The sequence below is a fragment of the Microcebus murinus genome, chromosome 2 (assembly GCF_040939455.1).
Source record: "Microcebus murinus isolate Inina chromosome 2, M.murinus_Inina_mat1.0, whole genome shotgun sequence".
In the NCBI taxonomy this organism is placed as follows: Eukaryota; Metazoa; Chordata; class Mammalia; order Primates; family Cheirogaleidae; genus Microcebus; species Microcebus murinus.
This window is the reverse complement of record NC_134105.1, coordinates 68,523,544-68,550,575: the sequence shown is the minus strand read 5'-3', so window position 1 is coordinate 68,550,575 and position 27,032 is coordinate 68,523,544. Positions and strand designations below refer to the sequence as shown.

The 27,032-nt window shown below is 34.0% G+C and overlaps 1 protein-coding gene and 1 long non-coding RNA gene across 2 annotated transcripts in view; one reads left to right on the top strand and one right to left on the bottom strand.

Annotated features, from left to right (window-relative positions):
- Window positions 1–26,118, top strand: part of ZNHIT6 (zinc finger HIT-type containing 6) — a 49,842-nt gene extending 23,724 nt beyond the window's left edge. Inside the window, exons 7-10 of the mRNA XM_012747571.3 lie at window positions 749–829; window positions 2,539–2,616; window positions 19,049–19,173; window positions 22,839–26,118. Coding sequence (XP_012603025.2) covers window positions 749–829; window positions 2,539–2,616; window positions 19,049–19,173; window positions 22,839–22,879 — 325 coding nt within the window. The 3' untranslated portion in view covers window positions 22,880–26,118. The remainder of the gene's footprint in view (window positions 1–748; window positions 830–2,538; window positions 2,617–19,048; window positions 19,174–22,838) is intronic.
- On the bottom strand, window positions 12,975–22,608 carry LOC142866360 (uncharacterized). Its single transcript, XR_012916367.1, has 4 exons — window positions 22,527–22,608; window positions 22,185–22,410; window positions 20,734–20,843; window positions 12,975–13,060 (listed from the first exon to the last, which is right to left on the bottom strand). It is a non-coding gene; the product is annotated as an uncharacterized LOC142866360 (long non-coding RNA).
- Window positions 26,119–27,032: the final 914 nt, after the last annotated feature.

Here is a 27,032-nt window from a genome sequence, read left to right as displayed (position 1 = left end):
TTGGGTTAGAATAATTTTAAAGTTGTCATTTAAGTAGTATATTTAGCATATATCCACATTATACGTAAATGTCCTCTCTCATGACATAGATTTTAGTGAAGAACTTCGTTATTTGAAGTTACATAATAGACTAATGACTTACTTTATAGATAGGGATATGTAGCCAATAGTATATATAAATATGTGTAAAGGTTTGAGGAAAATTCCTATTTTAAAAGTGTCTTAATTTTGTTTATACAGCTTTATGTATAAGTTTATAACAGTGTGTGTATATAAAAGAAAGTTGGAAAACTTAAAATGTTTTGTTTCCAAGGAAATTAATACCAATTTTTTAAACCTGGTTTTAGGATTTAGAATTATTAAATAAACTTCAACATTGACTAAAATTAGTATCATCTGATTTTTATTTCTGCAAGTTTCAAATGTATTTTATCCTGACTTCTTTCTTTTCATGTTTGAGTACAGGTGTGTGTTAAAAGAGGTTTCATGTTTTTATAATTGATTTATAAGGAGCTTCTCAAAATGTTGTTTTTTAAGACCTTGTTAAGTGCGTCCAAGAAGTCTTTTTGAGCTTTTTTCCTAAGTAATTTTTGCTTAAAAGGATGTTTTATTTTGCCAGGAGTAAAATAAAAGGTCTTTATTAGTTATTTAAACGAAAAGTTCATAACATTTAGGAATTCTGATTTAACACCTTTAGCAGAAAGTAATAAATAATAATATAGCTGGTTGTTTTTTCTTTATTCAAAAGAGTACCAGATGATAAAACTATTAATGAAATTCTAAAACCTTACATTGATCCTGAAAAGTCTGACCCTGTAATTCGTCAAAGGTATGTTTCCAAAATCTTCTAATTTTCTGAAATAATTATAAATGTTTAAGTACTTGTTATGTGCGTATTTATTAAGCAAAGCCATGACTATTAGCATGTTATGTATCAGTGTAATTTACTTTCTGTCACATTTCCTTGGTGTTTACTGAAGGTCAGTCAGTATAAGTAACAATAGTAGCTTATACTCATTGTTTAAGGTAGATTGCTGTTATTATACCCATTTTACAGATGGGAAACTGAGTTAAATAACTTCATATACCTAGTAAACAAGGAAGCTGCGATAAACCCAGGCAGTCTAGAGTCAAGTCTATACTCCTAACCCTTAAACTAAACTTCCTTTCAAGTTGAACTAAAAACTCAGAAAATTAAGAGTTTTCAAGTAACTATTAAAGACAGGAAATCCTATTTCAGCCAACTCTTCATAGAACTAAGTAAGGTATACTTTGCCTCCTATCCAGAAATACAGCATGGACAAAAGTGGTTAATGCAGCATAGTGGAAAGATTCAGTCATGGCTATCGGGGTTAGAATAGCTGTTCTGTCCCTTATTAGCTGTGTGATTAGGAGCAAGTTACTTAATTTCCAGGCCTTGATTTTTTCCATTCCTGATTAAGAATGATAATATCTCCTAGATAGAGTTGTTATGAAGCATAAAAGAAATAGCATATATAAAGTTCCTAGTACAGGACCTAGCGTATGGTAGGCATTACTCAAAAAAGAAACTGTTAATATAGTGTGAGTTATTAGTGCTCCTCAGCAGGAACCCAGTTGACTTTATTTTCACCAGATAGTACTTGCTTGGGATATGAATGAATGCTTGGTTTGGTTCCAGAGTAACCTGGTGTTTAAAATTTAGAATGGGTAGATTCTAAAATGTCTGATCCAGTTCTAATTAAATCTCATTCTTTTGCTTTTGATAAAAGGTACTACCCTGACTGAACCAAACCCATGTCATATATTAAGCAGTGTCTTCCGGACAGTTCTGATAGTTGACATTCTTTCCTTATAATTGATAATATAGTTATCATTAGTCATATACTTGGCAGTAAGACAAAATATCTGTCACTAAATTGTATATATTTTTTAAAAATAAATATGTCAGGCCGGGCGCGGTGGCTCACGCCTGTAATCCTAGCTCTCTGGGAGGCCGAGGCGGGCGGATTGCTCGAGGTCAGGAGTTTGAAACCAGCCTGAGCAAGAGCGAGACCCCGTCTCTACTATAAATAGAAAGAAATTAATTGGCCAACTAATATATATAGAAAAAATTAGCCGGGCATGGTGGCTCATGCCTGTAGTCCCAGCTACTTGGGAGGCTGAGACAGAAGGATCGCTTGAGCCCAGGAGTTTGAGGTTGCTGTGAGCTAGGCTGACGCCACGGCACTCACTCTAGCCTGGACAACAAAGCGAGACTCTGTCTCAAAAAAAAATAAAAAATAAAAAATAAATAAATAAATATGTCAAATAGCCAGATTAATTTAATTTACTGAAACACATATTTTTAAATTTAAGATGTTATTTAAACAGAGAGGAATGGTGACTTTTTTTTCCCTCCAGATCTTGGTTAGAAAACATCTTTACCTCCTTTTCTATACTTGGATAGATGAACGTTAAGTATTATTAGCTATACATAAATGCTTAGTCTTCATAAGACTATCCTGAAATATACTAAAAATCAATTTTGCTTCCTTAAATATGATGCTTTTATTTCAGGTTGAAAGCCTACATTCGCTCTCAGACTGGGGTCCAAGTTTTAATGAAGGTTGAATATATGCAGCAAAATTTAGTAAGGTAAAATTTCTCCCCTCCTCATTTACTTAAATATTTTCTAAGTCTGTAATTTAAGCAAATAGCTTGATTAACTTAAGTGGCAAGTTGTTGGCCGGGGGCAGTGGCTTATGTCTGTAATCCTAGCACTCTGGGAGGCCGGGGCAAGCAGATCACTCAAGGTCAGGAGTTCAAAACCAGCCTGAGCAAGAGCAGAACCCCATCTCTACTAAAAATAGAAAGAAATTAATTGGCCAACTAAAAATATATAGAAAAAATTAGCCAGGCATGGTGGCGTGATCCTGTAGTTCCAGCTACTTGAGAGCTGAGGCAGTAGGATCTCTTGAGCCCAGGAGTTTGAGGTTGCTGTGAGCTAGGTGGATGCCACAGCACTCTATCCCAGGCAACAGAGTGAGACTCTGACTCAAAAAAAAAAAAAAAAAAAAAGTGGCAAGTTGTTAAATTAATTATCTAGCTATCACTATTACTTACACTTTTTTTCCTTTTTTCAATTCAGGATATTATGGGGGTACAAACATTTTGGTTACATGAAATCTCGCTTAAGCCAGGTCTATAAGCATGTCCTTCCCCCATACAGTGTACCCTGTTTCCATTAACTGTGGGTTTACCCCCCCACCCCCTCCAACCCCCACCTCCCACCTGACCGGCACCATGTGAGCACCATAGTGTTGATCAATTAGTACCGGTTTGATAGCGAGTACATGTGGTGCATGTTTTTCCATCTTTGTGATACCTTACTTCAAAGGATGGGTTCAATGTCTATCCAGGATAATATAAGAGGTACTAGATCATCGTTGTTTTTGCAGCAAATGTTGTTGTAGAAGCTGCAGCAAGTTATCAGGAAGATCTAGCTAAGATAATTGATGAAGGTAGCTGCACTAAACAACAGATTTTCAATGTAGAGGAAACAGCTTTATGTTGAAAGTAGATGCCGTCTAGGGCTTACATAGCTGGAGAGGAGAAGTCAGGGCATAGTATCAAAGCTTCAAAGGACAGGCTAACTTTCTTATTAGGGGCTAATGCAGTTAGTTGATAACTGTAAGTTGAAGCCAATGCTCATTTACCATTCCAAAAATCCTAGGGCCTTATGCTAATTATTAATATACTCTGCTTGTGCTCTATAAATTGAACAACAAAGCCTAGATAACAGCACTTCTGTTTATAGCATATTTTCAGCCCACTGCTGAGACCTACTGCTTGCTCAGAAAAAAAGATTTCTTTCAAAATATTACTGCTCATTGCAATGCTCCTAGTCACCAAAGAATTCTGATGGAGATGTGCAAGGAGATTAATGTTGGTTTCATGCCAGCTAACACAACATTCTATAGCCCATAAAAATTTCAACTTTTAAGTCTTATTATATGAGAAATATATTTCATAAGGCTATAGCTGCCATAGATAGTGATTCCACTGATGGATCTGGGCAAAGTAAACTGAAAATCTTCTGGAAAGGATTTACTATTCTAGATGCCATTAAGAACATTGGTGATTCATGGGAAGAGGTCAAATCATCAACTTAAACAGGAGTTTAAAAGAAGTTGATTCCAGTTTTCCTGGATGACTTTGAGGAGTTTGAGACTTCAGTGGAGGAAGTCACTGCAGAGGGGTAGAAATAGCATGAGAACTGAAATTAGAAGTGGAACATGAAGATGTGTCTGAATTGCTGCAATCTCATGTTAAAACATTAACAAATGTTGCTTCTTATGAATGAGCAAAGAAAGTATTGTCTTGAACTGGAATCTACTGGTGAGGATGCTGTGATTATTGTTCAGAGAACAACACAAAATGTACTTAAGTGCCATTCATTTATCAACTTAGTTGATAACACAGCAGCAGGGTTTGCGAGGATTGACTCCACTTTTGAAAGTAAAATGCTATCAAATAGCATCATATGCTGCAGTGAAGTATTTCATGAATCAATCAATACAGCAAACTTCATTGATGTCTTATTTTGAGAAATTGCAACAGCTACCCCATCCTTAGCAACCACCACCCTGATCAGTCAGCAGCCATCAACATGAAGGCAAGGCCCTCCACCAGCAAAAAGATTATGACTTGCTGAAGACTCAGATGATTGTTACCATTTTCAGCAATAAAATGTTTTTTAATTAAGGTATGTACGTTTTTTAGACGTCATGTTATTATATACTTTATAGGATAGTCCAAACACTTGAATGTGCATTGGAAAACCCAAAAATTTGTATGACTTTTCAAATTGCAATATTTGCTTTATTGTGGTGGTTTGGTTCCACACTACAATAAAGCAAATATTGCAATAAAGAGAGAGGGAAGATGGATGGCTTCAGTATCTCTGGTGTATGTATATTTTTACCATATGCAACTAAAAGATTTCTTAATCCCATCTTAACTAACTTCAAGAAATATTTTATACAACACAGCTCCAATGTTCCAGTGTGTACCTTTAGAAATATAAAAATTCATATGACCAAGCTACCATTGTATATATTGTAGTGGAAAGAGCACTGCATTTAAATGGGAAGAGATTCAGATTCTCACAAGCCATATGACTTGAGAAAGTTCTTAACATCTCTTTGCTTTTGTTCCTTCATTAATGGAATGATGAATTAGACTACTCAAGATGATCTCTGAAGAGTCCCCACAAAATGTACTTTTTGTGCCAATTATGTATCAGCGTATTAAATTGCAAAACACTGTTCTTTAAAGACCTGTGATACTTTTTTCCTGTTTTCCATTGTTTGATTAACGAAATTACTTACACTAGATCCAATTCAAACTAGATTTGATTGATCTCTTTTATTATTTGATTTGCTCGTGTTCCGTAGAAGTTTAAGAGTCTAAGTTGTGGAAGTAAAGCTGGATTTGAATCCCAGCTCTGCCTGCCTCTAATTATATTGACATGAGTAAATTACATAACCGCATTTGCCTTAGTTTCCTTATCTGTAAAATGGAGGTGATAATAATATCTAAGACTGTCATGAAAGATTAATATAATTAATTTAGCACATGAATGTCCTAAGTATGTGCATGCTTTTATTACTATTACTAGTACTACTATTACTATTATTTCCCCTACCATTACTGATAAATGGATTCTTAAAAAAGATCTACATATAAAATTACAAGACTTTTATAGATAAGAAGAGATCTTAAACACCAAATCTTTTTTTTTAACACCAAATCTTGACCACTTTCTTACCAACATATCTCAAATACTTTATTAAAAAACTTTATATTATTGATCACAGTTGAGTGAGGAAAATTCAAATTTTCTATTACATAGTCCTTTCCCTAGGCTTCTCAATTTAGTATATTTACATGCAGTGTATCTACATTACATACATTTACATTCATATGCAATATATTTACATTCAGTATATTTACATGCATCATGTTTTAAGTCCCTACCTTCCCCTCAAAGATTTGGAGAGGATAGAAAGTTCTGTGGTTTCTGCAAAGATAGTTATCCAGAGTTAAAATATCCATGTTAACCAAAGTCAATAGTTCTGAAATTGGGAATCAAACACTTACATAATTAATAATAAGTACTGATATAAAATGTAACATTTTTTCAGTTTTGTTTAGTAAAACCCTAAAGTGAATTCCATATAATTCATGTTTAAACAAAACAGTTTTCACCATTTCCTTGGAATTTACCTCTGGTCCATCATTAAACAATTCTCCCTTCTTTTATTATTTGTGTTTCTTCTTCACATTCAGTTCCTTTCTTCATGTGCACCATATATTGTCTATTTAGTTTATTTAAATGTTAATCATGTTCTATACCATGTTACACACTTGATGACTATACTATGGCTTCAGTCTCAAAAGCCTGCTAAGAGAACTCCTCTGAGGGTCAATGGGCCAGTTCACTAATCCTGTCAAACTTGAACTTTGGCAAAATATCCTCTTCTTCCAAAGTTTAAAAAATCAGAATTGTTTGTGAGAAAAGGTAAATGGTGGGATACCGATTATTTTAAACTTTATAATATAGGACAGACTACTTGGGCCCAGATAGCATTTATTTTTAACTTAGAAATGTGTACTATAAGTCCATGAAGAGGCAAAGTGAATGGAAATCTCAGCTTTCACTAGCATATCAGGGTTTTCTAGAAGAGTGACAGAAATGTGTATAAGATGACATGACCCAAAGGAGAGCAATTGAGGAAACAGCTTTCATGCAGTTGCATAGAAAGGAATCAGGAAAGCTAGAGAGAAGAACTCGGGAGCTACCAGTCAAATTGGTAATACTTATTTTAACAAAGAGCCAAAGGGAATAAACGTAAATCAAAAAAATATCGAAGAAGTGCACTGAAGTGAAGTTCAGATGACCTGGTTCTAAGCATTCAACTTCTCTGACCTTCATTTTCCTTCACAGTCCTTTACTCACACTCAACAGCAATTATAATATCAGAAATGCCTGTCGAGGTAACTTTTATTCTGAAAGTGGACCTAAATTGGCATAGGGTACATCCTTATATTTCTGATTATTAAGTCAGCCTCAAGATGTTGTTATCCTAATTTCTAAAGAACCTCCCAGTTTTCTAAGTATTTTCTAATTATGAATAATGAAACTAATGTGGAGATAGATTTATGCATAGATTATTATTTATTTTTTAATCAGATTTTAAATCAACATTCTCCATATAATACATTCATGGTTAGGCTAAGATGAACATTTACATTTGATTATATATATATATATATAATTACAGTTATATCATTAAAGTAAAATACATTCAGGGAACATCTAAGGAAGATTATTATAGGTTATGAAATGTTAGGCTCTAATTTAAGATAAGCATTCTAAATAAGAGGATTTTATTATTTGCTGAAAAGTGCTTAGGAGGCAGAAACGTGTAGTTTCCTTGTGGCTGTTTGATTTTAAATGTATCCTACAGTTTACAGAATTCCCTTAACTTCAGAGTAAAGTCTTACCATATACTTGATGTTGCCAGTTTCCACTGGTTTTGTTTTCCATTCTTGGAGGTTTGCGGCAATTGTCTCATGATATACCTGATCAGCTAGAGCAAGCTTAAATTTTTCCCAGGTTTTAGCTGTGCCATATGTGACAGATACTTTTAAATTGTAACCATAGAATCCATGTCTAACTCTAAGGAATTTGCTGCTGATCTATTTGGGAGTTTTCTTTCCAGAATACATAGTGTTTAAATTTGTCTCTTATAAAAGCTTATATAGCTTTTTAAATGAATTCATTCAGCAAACACCTAGTGGGTGCCCACTAAGGTCCAGGTACTTTTCTAGACATTGGGGCTATAGGAATAAAGAAAAGCCTTCTTGCCCCTTTGGAGCTTATATTCCTAGTAGAGAAAATCATTCATTTTAGATACTTATCTTAGTAAAGCTACTCTTGCCACTTTATTTTCTTACCAACTTTCTGTTCTCAAAAGGTGAATGAGTGATTTTTGAACCAGAAAGGCCTACCTTGCTAATGCCAGACACTGTCAGAGGACAGCTTTTGTATCGCTACTTATTTAAGTTATTATTGACTGAAGAGTGTATAAAACTACAAGCTTTGACTCTGTCTATTCAAGTGTAATTTTTCAAATATGTTCAATTTTTACCCCAGATTTTACTTTTACTAATAGAATTATTTACCATAAAGAAGTTCCAATACATTTTCTGTTCTTTACATTTATTTTACTACTTTGATGTTTGTAAACCATTGTGGTTTTGGTGATTTAAACGAATGCAGGATGATTCTTTCTGACTTTTTCTGTAAATGGCTGTATAGTAAATATTTTTGGCCTTGTGGACCATATGTTCACAATTAGTCAATTCTGTCATTGTAGCGCATAAGCAACTATAGACCATGTAAATGTGTGGGCATGACTGGAATGTGTTACAGTAAAACTTTATTTACAAAAACAGACATTGGGTTGGATTTGGCCTGCTGGTCCATAGTTTGATGATCCCTGCTCTAAAGAATTTTTTAATTGGTCATTTGTGACTTTATATCTTTTAACCATAATGGTGACTTCAACTCTCAATGTAATGAGATAGAGACAGAGAAAGAGATTGTAATAAGGGCCCAGTATAAAATTAAAAGTTACTTCAGAAAAAAATAGCACCTTCTCAGAGGGTAGGCTTTTTGATAACATGAACTTGACCTAAAATATCAGTAAGTTAAGATTGATCAAATCTGTATTTTTCATTTATCCAGTTAATAATCATTGAGCCCTTTTCATGTGCCAGCACAGTGCTAAGTCCTAGGAATATGTAGACATTGAAAAGACTAGCCCTCAGAAAGCTTACAGTCTAGGTAGGGAGATGGGTATATGGTAAATACCACAGAAAATATGTATTTAAAATATAAGGCATAAAAGGTGCCCAGTGGAGGACATGGGCATCTTTACATGGACACTTCAGTCTTATCAGTTTTTGATGGAAGGACAAACCGATTACTTTCTCTCTGCTTCTAAAAATTGGCATATAAACCAAGAGTTCAGATTTAAACCAAAGCCAAAGTTAAAGCATTAGCTAGGCTTTGATTTCATGGGTATCACAGAAAATTATTACTCTTCCTAAACATACTACTTTGTTGTACCTGCACAGACTCTATTGATCGTTTCCTACTATGCTCGTTTTAGTTAATAATTTTGGAATACATTTTGTTTGAAAAGCAACCAACAAAAGTATGACCTATTTTTCTTGGATGATTTAATTTCCATGCTGACAGCATGTTTTTAAACAAAAAAACTAAGGTTACTTTACTTTTTTTGGATCCTTATGCATCTTTAATATGAAATATTTTTAAATCATTTTCAGTGAAGTTAAGAGGTAGATACTTTTTCCTATGTCCTACTAGAGAAATTGATTTTGCCTATGTAAAGTCTTACTAACACTCACTCACCAGCAGCAACCCCCTTCTCCCTTAGAGCAGAGCTGACCTCCCAGCTCATGTTTCTTGCTCAGACTCTGATGCCTAGACTCTCAACTCTGCCTGTCAAGACATGAACTCACACTTGCCTTGCTGCATGGTCCTTGCTAGATCCCTTTGCTTTTCACCTAGCCCATGCCTCTACTGGCCAGTTATTCTCCCTTACTCTAAACATCTTCCAAGCTGAACATGTAAACTATATTTCTTCTTTTCTCAGATTTTAGTCTCCATTGTAATCATCTAGAACATTTGTTGAAAATGTAGATTACCAGCCCACCCTCAGAGGTTCTGGTTTTGTAAATCTGTAATAGGACCCAGAAACTATGAATGGCCTGCATTTTTTACGTTGTCTGCCTCAAAAGCTGGAGAGAGGCTGATATAATTTATTCCTGAGACCACATTTTGAGAAATACTGGCCAGGGGGGCAAACCCCTTGAGGACATTTTTAGTTCCCATATAGTGTCTGACAAGTTTTCAACATAAGTTTTAGGTAGACGTTTATTTGTTTGAGTTGTTGAAGCTGTATAAAGAAATACATCAACTGATACTAGAATGGATTTTTTAAAATCACATTTCTTAGCCTATAACCATTGCCTAATTGAACTGGAATTTGAAAACTAGATGATCTTGTTTTAGGCCTATAGAGAATAATTTTAAAATATACTTTTAAGATATTCTAAGCAGGAAATTTATAATAATATGTTAAAAGTTAGGACTTTAAAAATAACTTCCTATCACTAGAAAACTAAGGATCTTGAACATGAAGATTATTTTGATAATACTACAGAATTAAGCATATATTATAGAACACTGAGGGAATTCCAAAATTTCTAAGAACAGTATTAATTACTTTTAGATGTCTTTTCTTATGTAAATAGCCAGAGACCATTTCTGCCTTTTAGGTATATCTCTTAAAAATAATGGTAATGGGCCGGGCGCTGTGGCTCACGCCTGTAATCCTAGCTCTTGGGAGGCCGAGGCGGGCGGATTGCTCAAGGTCAGGAGTTCAAAACCAGCCTGAGCAAGAGCAAGACCCCGTCTCTACTATAAATAGAAAGAAATTAATTGGCCAACTGATATATATATAAAAAAATTAGCCGGGCATGGTGGCGCATGCCTGTAGTCCCAGCTACTCGGGAGGCTGAGGCAGGAGGAGCGCTTGAGCCCCGGAGATTGAGGTTGCTGTGAGCTAGGCTGACGCCACGGCACTCACTCTAGCCTGGAAAACAAAGCGAGACTCTGTCTCAAAAAAAAAAAAAAAAAAAAAAATAATGGTAATGAAAGAAGGGTTAGTGAAGAGCAGGAGTTTGCTCTCTAGATAGGATTAAACAACTTCTCGTGTTCCTTTTGAAATTTGATTCTATTAATGGGTACTAAATTGATAAATGGGAGAAAACCACTTAATCTAAGAATCAAATAGTTGCCTCTAGTAGAAGATGCCATCATCAGTACTCATCCATCATGTTAAAAGATGCATTTTCAATACAATTTTACTTTAAATGTTTATAATATATTTGTGTTGTTTTGATGAATTTTATACTAAAATAATTAAAATTATTCAATCCAGAAGAAATTTTAATATTTAAAACATTAAAGTCATAGATAATAAAATTAAAATTTTAATTTACATATATATTTTTGTTGCAGAGAAGTACGATTGGGTAATCAGTAAAATATTTTCAAGCATAAACATACTATTTAGAGTAAAATTCTGTGGGAGAATTGGAATGGAAATATAAGTTCAGGGAGAAAAGAGACTAAGTAAGATTTCTAACTGTTAAAAAATAACTTGTTCTTATATTTTTTAAATGGATGATATTGGTATCAAATTGCCATAATATTTAGATTCTAGTGAATTTATTTAAGAGTGATATATGCTTCATTTTAAATCATCGATATTTATAATATACCATAAATTATGTACTTTGCATCTATTTAAACTTGTGAGTAAAGATTTTAAATGAAATTTTAGACATCTGTTTAAAAATGTACAAAAATACCATTGTTTTCCAAATTATTTTAGGTTATGTGTAAGCAAAAAACAAAAAAAAAGTTTGCTGCCAAAGGTGAGTTAAAATCAGGGTTTAATCTGGAGGCTAATAATTGTCTTTATGGAATATAATAAGTATTAATGACAACCTTTTATTGAGTGCCTTAATACTATGAAGGTACTCTATTAAGCACTTTTATGAATATTCTAATTATGGTATATTATACATAAATTAGACATTATAAATATATTATAATTGCATGGAGAGCCCTACATACAGCTGTGTAACCACTAAATGGTGGAACCTCGATCCAAACCTAGGCAGGCCTGCCTCCAATACCTTAGTATGTTCTTTGCAGTACAGCACATGCCCCATAAATGGCCATAATGCATGTTCTTGGATTTTGTGAAACCCAGCCACAGTTCTTTGTTATACCTGGTTGGAATTGTTCATTATTTTTCAAAATAGTCATGGTCAGGATAAGTATGTTCAGAATGGTGTTAACCTTTACTACATTTTGGATCTAAGTACTAGAACAAAGAAAGCAAGATACTGTTTAAGGATTAGAAAATGTTAGAATAAACCTGAAGAATGTCCACACACACAAAGGAAATACATAGAGCAGGGTATTAAACATTTTTATCTTCTCAGAGATGACACTCTTCAGTGATGGAATGGGCTTCAGGAATGGTACTCTTCTTAAAGAGGGTTTATGATAAGAATTGTAAGGAAGCTGAAGCTCAGCTAATTGGCACAACTGGGTGAGTGTTAACAGGACAGATACAGACTCAACTGTCAAAGTCTCAGTAGCTTTGAACTTGAGAACTTTAGCTTGAGAGGCTATACCAAAGAGTAGATCTAAAATGAAATGACAGTCATATTCTTAACAGGTTACAAGCCTACAATTTCCATAGCGATGATCTCGTTTTAAATGTATACTATTTTGATTATTGGTTAAGGGGATTATGTGAAAGATAAAATGAGAGTTTTCTCTAAAAACTTGGGAAGTATTTTAACTCTCAATGTTAATCTACTAAATTTATCCATCCTAATTATGTTATAGAATATTTTGTAGCCAATGTAAATTCTCTTCAGAAGGATTAATGATGAGTAATTGAAATGTCTAAGTAGTTCAGATACTCATTTTAGCTAAAGCCTAACAGCTTTAACCTCCTCTCTAACTGACCTTTTACTGTAATATATTATAAGTACCAAAACTATCTGAATTCTGTGTATTCCCATATCTACTCTCTACTCGGTGTTACAGACCTGCCTTATCCTTGCCTCTACCTTACACATACCCTACTCTTGCTAACAGAACATACATTTCTTCCTAGAAAGCCTTTACCCTTTCACCTCTAGTGCATACCTTATAGTACACCATTATATTCCTAGTGCTGAGAACTATGTCAGGAACATGGTAGACTCTCAATAAATATGTGTTGAGTGAGGAATGAATGAACAAGCAAACAGTTGAGTGAAGGAACTCACAAGATTGCTTTATAGTCCCAACTCTGCATTTCCTTGAGTGACCCTGAGTAAGATCCTTAACTTGTCAAGTCCTCAGTATCCTCACCTGGAAGACAGGAAAGACTGTATTACATTCCTTCCAACTCTTAATCATATTTTGCAAAGTAATACATGCTAGTAAAGATTAAAAATTTAAGATCAGACTCTTGCATTCAGTTTAGCTCCACAGGAAATATATTTTTGTTAATAAGAGTAAGACTAATTAAAATTCTCTAGTTAAGAGAAAGTGCTTGGAGAAGGAGGGATTTTAAAAACTAAATAATTAGCAATCAAGTTGTACACCTTAAGTATATACAATTCCTATTTATCAGTTATATCTCAATAAATTTGGGGGGACAAAGAATAAGAACTAGTTAAGGAGAGAGGGGTAACTAAGGTTAGGAAATGAAGTGCCTAGATATTAAAAGCACTTGACAGTTTATAAGACATTTGGAAGTGGGTACAGAACAAGAAAGAATGTTTATTGATTATCTACTTAGCTTTAGATTTTTCTATCATGATGATTGTGCCAGTGAAAAGTTTGTCTGACAATAAAGTGTGGGGTTTATTTCTATGAACTTCTGTTATCTAGCAAACTACCTGTACATGGTTGACAATAAATATTTGAGGAATCAATTAATGAATAAATGCCAGGCACTGTGTTTATATTTCACATGCATTTATTCTAATGAAGTGTGTGATATATCTCTACTTTATAAAATAGGAATCTTAGGCTCCAAGAAATTGACTTACCCAAAGAAACCAAGTTATAGTTTACAGGGCCAGGATTTGGACTCAGTTCTGTTTGTCAACCAAAGTTCAGTATAAGCTTTTTCTACCGAGTAGTCTCATCATAAATAAATCATAAACATAATTCCTGCTAAATATGTCATTTCCCTGCTAGGGGTACCAAATTACTTTTGCAGAATAAAATCTTATTACTGATACTAGCTTAACAAATTACACTTTAGAAACATTTTCATCTATTATAGTTAATCTTTACAAACTAGCCCTTTAGTAGATATCTGTTCTGCCATTTTACTGACAAAGAAAACTGAGTCTCCTTGAGGAGACTTGCTATGAGCTAGGCTGACACCATGGCACTCACTCTACCCTGGGCAACAAAGTGAGACTCTGTCTAAAAAAATAAATAAATAAAAGTAATTGAACTTACCATTGAGAATCAGAAAAGACTAAAGAAATAACATCTAGAACAAATCAGAACCGTCTAAGCTCCTCTTTAAAACAAGTTTTAAAATGTATAATTGATCATTTTATTTCACCATATCCATAGTTTTCATATCATAGTTAGATTAGGAAAATTGACCAGTGTGCTTCTGAACTGTTGAGCTTTCTGAATTGAGGCGTATCTCTGTACTACGTAATTCATGATCAAGCATGAGTAGTCCTCATTTACATGGATGTATAAAAGTGCCGAAATAAAGTACAGCAAACCACTAACAGTTACTGATTTTTTAAAATGTAAAAACTGTAATTGAGTAAGAAAAAAATAACTTTGACAAGATCTTTTTCTATGTGACTTAGACATTGTAAGTTGCAAAAAATTGTCACACGGGAGTAATACCTGGAGGATTTTAAATACTACCTTTTTAAAATTAAAAAAAAAAAGAATTGAACCTGTTTGAGCCTGTACTTAGTTTTGTTTTCTATGTTTTATTTATGTATCTTTTTTTCTCCTTTTATTTCTGTCTTCATTAATAATCTGATTTCTTCCTTTTCTTTTGGATTTTAAAAGTCAGTTTTTTTACTTAATCTATTCTCTTTCTACTCTATTATGTAGTACTTTTAATTTTGTGTTTTTTAAAATATTTATAGTCTAAAATATTTATTCAGGCACATAATTCCATTATGCTAGGATGGAATACTAAAAACATTTAGCTATCAGATAATAATGGATGGATTTATATTTATTCTTTTTTAGAAAGTCAGAGATTCACCTATGTAATTTTGGAATCAATTAGTTGTACTTTTAACCCAGAAACCCAGATTGAGAAATAAATGCAACTATACAAGAATATAGGTTAAGTGCTATCTGTGGGCAGCATTGTGGAATTTTAGAGCTAGGGGGTTCTTAGTGATCACCTCATTCAGTGACCTTATTTTAGTGGAAAAATACTATGGCCTAGGGACTGCTATGAGATTGTTAAATTTAGAGAAATTCAAACTTAGTTTTAATACTTTTAAGGAGGTGGAAGAGGTGATGATCCATGGGGAGTATCAGTGATGAGAAAAGAAATAGAGTAGTTTGTGACTCCCTTTAAAAAGAAAAAACCCGTCTCTTTGAATTAGGAGAAGAAAAAAGGTACCCTAATTTGTTAATAAAGTACAGAAAAAAAAGTTCAAGAACTTAACTAGTTTCTTTGAAAGTCAGTAACAGAGCCAAGATTAAAAGCACACCCTTGAGTATCAAGGCAACTTTTATTTATATAATATCACTGTAACACCTGTTTAGCCTACCGAGCCATGCTGCCCTCATAATGCCCCTGTGAAGCTGCCCAGAGCAGGGTCAGCCCGTGAGGTTGAGCAAGTGAAATAACAAGAGGAAATGTCTGAGCAGGGTCCCAAAGGATAAGAGAAAAGACAAATGTTGGTATCTTAATTCTTCCAAACCTAAGTAGTTTGTCTTATGGTAGCAGAGCCATTATACTAATGGAAATACCAGAGTTGGTAAAAATTTCAAAAAGATAAAGCTGTCCCTCAGGATTCAGTGACTTAATGGCTTGCAAAGAAGCTAAGGCCTAAATGTTTTAGGTAGTGCAAAGCTGGACTCTTAAAACTTTCCTCAAAATAAGGGAAACAGAAACATAAAAGTACTTTGAGCCTATTGGAAGTACATGTGATAATAAAATAATGGTTTGAAGTTTGCACTGAAAGTTGTAAAGCTACACTTAAAAGGCAAAATGCATACGAAGGCAAACGTCCTTCAGTGCTTATATAATAAGTCCTATTCTTTGTTATTAACGAAATCCAATCACTTTGTTCTGAACTAAAGTTTCTGTAAGAATGTGTTGTTGTTTTAAGTAAATGCAGATGTAAAACTGGTGTGCTCATGGCTTAAATAAATGAGCTAGCAGTTTCTATGTTTTATCATTCAGCCCTCACAATAACTCTGAAGTGGTACTCTCATAATCCCCAGTGTGAAGCATGGAAACTGGGGATTAGAGAAGTAATTTATACAGGAACACAGACCAGTGAATGATGGAACTAGAACCTTAACACAGTGTTAGACTCCAAACACAAGCAACCACTAAAAGTTAACTGTTTCATTTAACTGAATTCCAAGTCCTTAAACTGTTAACCTCATTTTGATAGCCTTTCTTTATGAACAGTTTACACAGTTTACTTTTAAATTACTGGTAAATATTAATGGTAGACTAAGAGTAATACCACTAGTAATAGAAAAATCTAAGAAATTCAGAATTTCAGCTAAATTATTTATTGAACTCTGACCTCTTCAGGTAACAGACTGGAAAGCTGCAGCCTAGAAACTCAGTGACACTCAATAGCAATATTGTGATTAGAAGTTTGCAACATTTTAGGGTAAACACTAAATAAAATCTAGTGATTCTAATCAAAACCACACCCAGGTTTTCATTGCATTTATATAAAATATTTTTTAAATCATTAGTTGACAAGTATCTTATAAATCTTTGCATCCTAAGTGTTTTGCACAATGCCTGCTTGGCACATATAATAAGGACCAATTTTTTTAAGTTTAACAGGTGTAATTATTACAGTTTTAAGATTGAAAGCATGTATAACTTGTTATATGGTAATTTTTATGTATATCTGAACATCCCTCTGGTAGGAACATACTTTATACTGTATCAGCAATAATATTAGGCTCTGATTCCCGTGTGGCTTTTGAATAACTTTTTTCTTGCTGTCGTTTCTTACTGTTTCAACTTTGGAAATCTAAAGAAACCCAATGAAGATTTAATGGTACAAAAGAAATAAAATACCTAAAACCTTTAAGTATGCACTGAAAATATTTAACAAAACTGAAATAAGTGAAAAACGTTCCCTTATTGGAAAAATCTCTTTCAATAGAAGCTTTACGATTCAGTTAAAATGCACGGAAGATTACTTTTCACAGGTTTCTGTAGGATACTACTTGAAAATTTCCTGTTTGAGGATTCAGGTCTTGTTTTCTCCCAAGAAAAATTTAATTATGCTCATTTTATATTTTACTTTGTAAGTTAACCTTCTGCTTGGGTATCTAATAAATCTTATTTTTCTCTTTTGTATAATTACTGCTAACTTTTAGAAAATACTGCCTATTTCAAAGGGAAATAATGTTGAAAAGATGTGAAACATTTACTCCTTGAATGCTGGAACCACTTTTAAAGTGTTGTAAGCACATCTGTATTACATTACACATGGAAAAGAATGTATGAGTTCTGTGGTCCACAGGCACTAGGGTGGCTCTTTTAGAAAACCTAAACATTTTGTATTTAAAGTTTCTTTTTGATGTAAAGAATATTCTGTGATTCTAAAATGAATAATTTAACTCTGGGGTAGGGCATGTGGTCAAGGAAGCATAAGTGAAGTTTTGGTTTTACAGTTCTTTCACTTTATCACCTTCTTAAAAAGAAATCAGTTTTTATAATGGGCTTGGGTTTGCATTTTGTTAAGCACTTTATTTTCCCTGATTTGAAAACTATCGCATGGGGCAAACTTAGAACCCAGAGAAATTACTACACCAAGTTCTTAATAAATGATTACATGTCTCAGTCAGCTGTGAGTTATGGCACAGATAATTTAATTAAGAAATTAACTAATAAGCCAATTAAATACCAAAGTTTGTAAATGATTTGTTCTTAAAGTGACAGCAAATTGAAATGCATGCTGACGATAACCTCTTGATCACTTGTATTCTAGTGTGCTTTCTTGAGCAGGAGGGAAGAGCATGGAATTGCAGCTATCAATCTGAATATCCCGTGGGCTGTGTATTTTGCACGTGAATATCATCTGTCATTGGTGGAGATGGAGAAAAAAATGGAGAACTGTACTACACTGGTAGACATGTTCTCAACTTTTTCCTCATTTGACATGAAATGATATTCATATGCCAGCATATTCCCTTATGTAGTCACTAGTGAGCTAGCTAAAATTTTCCACCCCTTTTTCTGTCACCCCAAAAAGCAAGCAAAAGGGAATGTTCGAAGGAGGCATCTGTAGTCAACCCAACTTGTTTTTTTTTAATTAATGACTTGAGAATTTCATACTTTAATGAATATTAGTATCTAATTACTCACAGGTAATTAGCTATGATAGCTATGTCATGATAAACTCCTTATTTCCTAAATTTTGTGCTTCCGCGTAAGTCAGAAACCCAAACCTGATTTTTTATATTTCAAAATGAAGGAAGGACAAATTTAATTTTAAATCTGAATTTGTGTTATAATTAGAATTGACTTTTTATAAAAGTATTTTGTAGCCAGTTATTTTCCTATCATGTTACTAGAAACTATTTACCATAGGCAAGTTGTTTGTTTTTCTTTTAAGACTCAAAGTAAATATATTTGAGACATTTAAATTTTTAGCTAGTCATTCTTTTATCCAAGCAAAATAACACATTAAACCTAGATCTTATGAAAGTCTCCCCCCCCCCCCCCCCACCAAACGAGGTCTTGCTATGTTGCCCAGGCTGGTCTTGGCACTCCTGGGCTTAAGTGATCTTCCTGCCTCTGCCTTCCACATAGCTGGGATTACAGGCAGGCATGTACCACCGGCCTTGTATAAAAATATTTATTTCCTACTTGATATGAAAATTGATAACTTATTCTATAGCTTTCCTAGTATCAAAATATTTTATATACTTTTGATTTACTTTCAGAACCTCTATAATAATAGCTCTTTTACTTGATTTTCTTAGGTATTAAACTGACTATGTTTCAAGGAAATAACTACTGAAATAGTGTCATTACCTTAAATAATTTTTGATGTAAGGGACTCATGTATTTTATTTGGGAGTAATTTTGCATATTAATTATGTGTTTTGTGTTTTTTGTTTTGCTTTTTTATTAATAAGATATCATGAACTAGATCCCTGTAAAAGTCTCCTAGACAATTTGAGAAACAAAGTAATCATTGAGTATCCAACATTACATGTAGTATTAAAAGGATCCAGTAATGACATGAAAGTTCTTCACCAAGGTAAGCGTAAATTTGTTCCTACAATACTTAGAACAACTCTAGAGAAAGTGAAGCAAAATGTGACCACCCTCATTCTTTGTGTTTTACCACTATATTTATATATTTGCAGAATTAACTCTATAGCTACAGTTAATGTAAAGAACCAAACAAATGAGCTGCCGCTTCTATTCTGTTTGAGAGCATGTAAGCTTATTTTGAATGAATCAAATTGAATGTCTAGCTATAAAAGGACTTTATTTTTGCTTGTGATTCTGTATATTTTTGTCTTTTTTAAGCTAATAGTTTTTAGTTAACAGTCTGTCCATTAATCAGATAGATTTACTCCCTAATTAAGACTATAAACATTTCTAAAATGAGGAATTACAAAATACTTTTATTATTTTACTTTATAGAGAGGGATAATATTGCTAGGAACATTATGTTTAAAATTTTGACTGCATTTAGAATAAGCTAGTGCCATTGCCTTGACCCTTTATCTCTTTTTTAAACCCGCTGGCTTTATTTTTTCTGATTTTGTCTCATTAGCCATATGGGGAAGTATTAGAACTGGAAAAAATGTACAGAAAGGTTTGGTGTATAAAAAGACTTCTCCATATTTGCAACAACTGAGTAAAGTGATTGTGTTTCTGAATGCAAGATTCTAGAGGATGAATAAAATTCAGTAATTACTTTAAAAAGATGAGGGAGGTACCCACCTTAACGCAAAACCATTAGATACCACTTTCAGCCAAGAGTTATAGGTATAGGCCAGGTTTCGTGGTAACAAATTCCAGAGAAGCATAGACTCTTTGTTTTGGATTGAACTCTGTTTTTTTAAATAGTATTTGAAATGTATGGTTCAGGTTTTATTGTTATACCAGCATTACAGGCTGTAACAGGCTGTAGCTTATGTTGTAGTCCATTCTCTGTACATGTGTATACCTTTTTTCTTTGCAAAATACGTTTTTTTTTTCAAAGTGGCCAAGATTTTGTCATTGCCACAAGTGGAAACTAGATTTTCATGAGCAAAGATGAAGTTTCTAATAATAAATTATGGGCCTCTTAAATCCTATTTTTATTCTTGTCTTTATATTTTTTACAATTTGAGAATATTTGATTTTATTTTCTTAAAATAAATTAGGAATTTTAGTTTTACATGTCCACTTTCACTTTTTTAAAGCTTGTAATACCTTACTTTTTCCTTAAATTCACACATTGCTCTCTCTAAATGTTGGTTTCAGGGAAAGTTGTTTAGTAATGTGGGTTCCTAGCTAGGGCAAACATCGTCTGTGTAAATAAACACAGCACACAGCTCTCCTTTTACCTTGTTTAGGAATGCACATTCAAGTCCTGTAATGAAGCAATAAGAAAAGACTACTTTGGCAATGTACTTGGTACCTTATTAAGTAAAATTTGCTATTTTTCTGGTGGGTATATGATATTTGACTTATTTACAAGAACACAGGTGGCTCCTGCTTTTAGTACAGAGGATTATTTAGAACTGCTTTAGCAAAGAACTGAAGAGGATCTGACAGGATTTTAAGAACCATACCAGTGTTGTCACAGCATAAGTACACACACCTTAAAAATAATGCCAGGTCTTCCTGTACATGCATTTCTTTCTATAAGCACTTCAAGATGTCTGTTTCTTTGAACATTCTCACAGCATTGGATATTCTGCAGGGTGGTTTCTAGATGAAGGAGGGAATTATATAAGAACAGGGCATTTTCTTTGGAAAGTCTTTAAAATTCCTTCACTCTCCGGAGGCAAAAAAGTTGGATTTTGATTCTGAGTTCATAGTACAAGGTGTCTCTTTTCTAGTTTGGAGGGTAAATGTGTTTCTGGGCAGGGAGTCAGTAGTTTCCACACTTGATGGTTGTTATAATGTTTGTTAGGATTGTAGATGGCCAGTTTATTCTTTTAAAAGTCTGCCTTTATTAATCTGCAATAGGCAAGATTTTTTTGTTTTGCTTTTTGCTTTTTAAGGAATGAAAAAAGTTAATTGTAATAGGTTAAGCAGTTAAGGTAGCCCACTAGGTTGGAGGTCAGTCTGATGGGAAGAGCTCACAATGGTGTAACATGCCTCTTAGGCTCTTATTAGCCATAGTTAGACTAGTGGATTTAAATGATTTGATAAAAGCATGTTGCATTTCAGTCTAAGGAAAAAGAATGGATCCCTATTCAAGGAAGAAAACGAGGTACCTTCAGTAGACAGAGAAAGGGAAAAGTATCCCCTATACTGCTATAAAGCCCCATTTATTTAAAAATAACAGCCAGATATATTTCTCTGATGTTCTAATCTAACTCAAGATTAGAAAATGCCTCTGTCTGTGGAGAAGGAACTCAAATCAATTACTCAAATTAGTGAAAATACCTGACATAGCAGCTACTCACATATCAGTCTCTTATTGGGCCAGTAAATCATCTATTCTCTCTTGCTGCCCTTTCCTCATTCCTTACTCTCTTTTTTCCTTTCCTTTTCTCCAGGGGGATAGGGTAGAGCAAGGGGAGGAGCTTTGGGCACAAGAACACACATGTAAACTTTATACTACAATAGGTGCTATTATAGAGTTTGCCTACAGTACAGAGGAAGCCAGAGGAGAAAACAACCAACTTGTAATATGGAGCCACTTGAAAGACTCTACTAGAGTTAATAAAATTCCACAAGGATAGGGATCATGTCTTGGATGGAACTTTCAGTGCCTTACTCATAAAAAGGACTCAGTAAACAGCATTTTGGTTGTTGGTACAATCTGAAATCTAGGTATATTAGCAAATTCCAATGAATTTGCCAATTGGAATATGAGGCAAAGATCCAGGTTTATGGTTTTAGCATCAGCTTTTATAAACTGTGGGGTTTTAAGCATTCACTCTGTCTTTCTGAGCTTCATTTTCCTTATCTACCTATTGGTGATAATAGCTATAAGCCTCAAGCAAAATAACCTATATTTTAACCATAATAATTTTCAAAGGGTTATTATCTATTAGCTCCTTTTAGCTTCACAATAAATGAAATAAGTAGAGCACTTACTCTGATCTCCATTTTGCAGATTTGAAGAAAAAACTAAAAGACAGAATGACTTGCAGTTACATTGATCCAACAAACATGCTCTACACTGTGAAGATAGATACAGGGAGGAAAGATCCAGTTTCTATACTCAAGGAACTCTCAATATAGAGACTGAATAGTAATAGTGTTCACTCTAAGCAAGACAGGATCTTCAAAGGAGCTCCATTTCCACTCTGAGTCTTCTTTCCTGTGAAAGGAAGGAGATAGTGATTAGCTAGTCTTCCTTCAGCCCACGTACACTCAATGTATACCGACCCTCAATTTTAAGTTGTAAAAGCAAATCATGGAAAAATTTATTCCTACCACATGTGAGTAGCCTGTGTGATAATAGTGATCTGTTATTCAGTGGCATGAGTATGGGATCATAACCACACTGTGAAGTGACCATTCCCAAGTCTTCCACAGAGTTATCTCACTAAATGTAATTGCCGCTTTCAGACATCATTTCCTCATTTATGTGGCCACAATTGTATATCCTAGCTGCCTGGGACATGACACAGTTTGTCTGTCCCCATGAGCATTGCTGTTGCTATGCAGCAGAACAGAGAAGAAAAGAGGAAAAAAGAGAAACAGTATAAACACTTGACTATATGTTTACTTTTTTTTTTCCCCTAGTGAAAAGTGAATCTACCAAGAAGCTTGGCAATGAAAATTGAGCATTTTTCTGTGGAAGGTGAAAATTTCCAGACAGTTGCAGAGGATTATGCATTGATGGGCTGTTGGATGATTAGGGTATTATCAACAGATGGTTGGAATTTTTTGTTTGTCTAAAAAGTAATTAAACAATCTAAACTTTTAAAAAAATGTATTTTATAGCCTGTTGAATTAATTGACTTTTGTAAGACCAGAGACTCTTAGTCATGTTAAGAACTCTCATCAGCATAATGCTTCATAAGCCCTGGCTTTTAATATGCTTAATTCCATATGCTGAAAACTTTTTCATTTGTTAGTGTGATGTAACACCAAACCTAAGGATCACCTGTATCAACCACAAAGTTGGCATTCTCTGTAGTAGAACCTCACTAAACAGAAAGGCCATGCCTGATGTACATCTAGCCACAGGAGAAGAACTAATCTTCCATCACTTGCCCATTCTTGGCTTTGAGGTTTATATATGTAAATTATCACTTTTGTGACAACTTTCATACTTGGTAAACTCCCCATACCATGTCTTGTGCTGGGAAGGTGAATAAGTACTATTAACAGCTATTTTCTTATATTCAGTTCAGAAAATCAGTGGCTTCACATTGTTTGAACCATCAGTGCTAAGGAATTTGGATGTACGTTTTCATACAGTGAGCTATGTCTTATGAATTCTGTGCCTTTCATCACATTCCCAATCCACTCTCATCATTACCACACAGGGATGTTGTGATGACCAGTTTTAAACTGTGTTTTGATGTGTCTAGCAATAACTAAAGAAAAAAAAACTTGGAGCTCTTCAATGTATTATTGAAATGTATATGTATGTATTCATGTATATACATGGCTTAATTTATACCTTATGGCAGCTCTGTATACATTATGATCTCACATATTGAAAAGTTTCCTAATTTTATTGGAATGTATAGCATTATAAAAATACAATATGACTATGAAAGAGTAAAAGATTATTACATCTGTATTGCATGTGTGTACTTAATGGTTAAAAAACAATGATAAAAATTGGACATTAATGAAATTCATTTTTAGTTTACAATTGGAATAAGTTTTAGAGCAAAAAGAAACCAGAGACATTAGTTAAAGAGACTCAGAAAGATTAGAAATCTGAAAAGATAATGAGATATAAGCATTGAGAAACTTGTAGAACACAAATATATATAACTTCAGGTAGAAATTGGAGAAGAGAATTCAAAAACAATAATGCCAAAAAGCCCCTTGGTATAAAAGTAATAATGGAAATGTGATTCATAGAAAATAAGGCCTTGTAAGTTGGGGGGGAGGGAGATCTCTCTCTCATGCTCTCACTATCTCTCTCCCCTCCCCCTGCCCAAAAGCAACTTCAGGAATCTTCTGGTATAGTGAAGAATTTGTATGGAATTATGTTGTTCACATAAATGGAGAGACAACTAAATGGGATTTCAAGGAATTCAGTTTTAATCTAAAAGTGAAATGTATCTCATTGAAACGGGAAAGAAATAAGATGAATGGAGTCAAACATGTCATAAAATTGTTATTGGGAAAAGTGAGATAAAGTACTCAAAAAGAACATGTGATCTGAATATCAGGGTGGAGAGGAATTTCTTACAGTGAAATTTGTTATGTAGTCTCAATTCCGAGAAAAGTGTCAACTTCCATCCCTCCTAGTTGAAAACTGGACCAAACTCGAACAGTTTATCCTCTACTTTCCCCTGCCCAGAAGGAAAATGAAAGAAAGAAAAAAATATATATCTATGTGATCTAATGCATCTTTGCCATCTTTATTTTCTAGAATTCTATTAGACTTTTCAATTTTAGGCTACTTCCTAGGAAAGAATTTAAATATAACCATTAGCTCATTTGTTTAATATACAAATTTATACCCATAGGATTTGTAGTAAACATGTGTTTTAGTGGTAACCATGTCAAAAGCTTGGAGGGGATGAAATTGGAATAATTCACTGCAAACCCTAGAAGTTGGTAGCATTAAGACCCAATTTCTTTTTAGAGGCCCTCTCCATTTTGGATTCTTGACAAATTCTGATGAGTAAACAAACTCCTTGACCCATATTAAGTTCAACATCCTGCATTTTGTTCATGAATGACATTTTAAAAGGAGAAAAACTCCACTTGGCTTTCTTTATTTTTTATACAATAATTTCAAAGAGAAGTTGGGCCTTTTGTAATTGCTAATTATTACATATGGGATCCTTAGCTATAAATTATAGTAAATAAAACTTGCACCTCTTCCTATTATAAATGTGAGTTAAAGAAAGTTATAATAAATATTTAAGATTCCAAAGTGTGGTTGAACCAATTTGTTTCTCTGAAGCAAGTAGCAGGATTCAGGTTTCATGATATATTTAATATAATAAAATGTTAAGCACATAACTATAATGCCAACAATTTCCTTTATACATTTTGTTTAATTGGGTTGATATATAGTGTGTTTTGTACCTGATATCTTGTTATTCAACTCATATCATGTGTTGTACCTGATTTCATATTACTAAATTTTACATAAAGGTGCTGGTCTACTTTTGTTTGATCATACAGTGCTATGGTTTGGATGTGGTTTATCACTGCCAAAACTTGTGTTCAAATTTGATTCCCAATGTGACAGTCATGGGAAGAGGGGCCTAATGGGAGATATTTAGGCCATGGGGGCAGATCCCTTATGAGTAAATTAATGCTTTCCCACTGGGGTGAGTGAATTCTTGCTCTCATGGTAATGAATTAGTTTCGGTGAGGTTGAGTTGTTAAAAATAGTCTTGTTTCCTTGGTTCTCTCTCTCTGTCTCTCTCACTTCCTCTCTTGCCATGTGATCTCTTTGCATATGCCTGCTTCCTTTCTGCTTTCTGCCATGAGTGGAAGCAGCATGAGGCCCTTGCCAGATACAGCCACCCAATCTTGAACCTTCCAGCCACCTGAATTGTGAGCCAAATAAGCCTCTTCTCTTTACAAAATGCGTACAGTCAGATATTGTTATAGCAACACAAAAGGGACTAAGCCATGCACTATTGGCACTAAAATGCATTAAGTTTATTTTCAGGTAGATGTTGTGCACCTTTGATTATTAACCTGTCATCTTTAAGTTGCAAGTGACAGAAACTCAATTCAAACTAGTTTAAGTTAAAACTAAACTAAACCGCATAAAAGGCTCATATACAGGAAAGTCCAGGCATGACTAGATCCAAACATCTAAAGAAGTCATCTGGCCATCCTCCACACTTGGTTCTGATTTTTTTTTTTTCCTAGATTGGTTTTCTCTTCAAAGCAGATTTTCTTTGTGGGGATATTCTCTTAGGGGTGAGGGGCAGTGAGGAGAATAAGATGGTGGATTGATGTTTCAGCTTAGTTCATCATAGCCAATAACCCAAAGCCTGGCAGCAATCTATATAAAATTTTGGAGAAGTGCTTTGATTTTGTCCAGATTGGCTCATATTCCATCTTTGAGCTAAACAGTCAAGGAGTTCCCCCAAAGGAAGGGGACATTAAGAAAGGATGTAGGAAGCAGGTAAGGAATCATGGTTACTGAGAATACAAAAGTAACAGATGTCCACTGCACCCTATTTGAATTTGAGTAGCAAGAGATTTCTACTTTAAACTAACAGGAGGAGGAAAATTCAAAATTAACCTGCAAGTCCTCATTGGCATTAACTAGAGATTTTAATTTCTGCTTTATACCATTGCTGCTTTGATGCTTGGAGTTGCCATTATAGGCTTTTGAGGTATTTTATTTGTTTTTTAATGCTCTCCATTTATGTTTGACATTATGTTGCTGCTGGTTTGATCAGATGTACATAGCACCATTTCCATCACCAATTTGGAAATTTTTTCCCAGTTTCATCATTTGAGAAATACTGATTTTGAAATTAGAGTTGTACCAGAGAAAGTGCTTCAAATGTGAAGACTACTTGAAAAAAAAAATTGGCCTTAAATAAATCATTGGGTTATCTGCACTTTGCTACAAAGTATTTTCTTTAAACGGCATATGTTCTTTAAAATGAACTATTGATATAAACATTTTCTGTACTGGAGTGTCGTGGGCTGCACTTATTTTGAGCTTTAGAACCAAATGCATCCTTTACAATAGCCTTTGACGAGATATTACATATCTCTGTTTCCAGTTCCATTTTCTTGCTGAGTAAAGTACCAAAACTCCTTAGC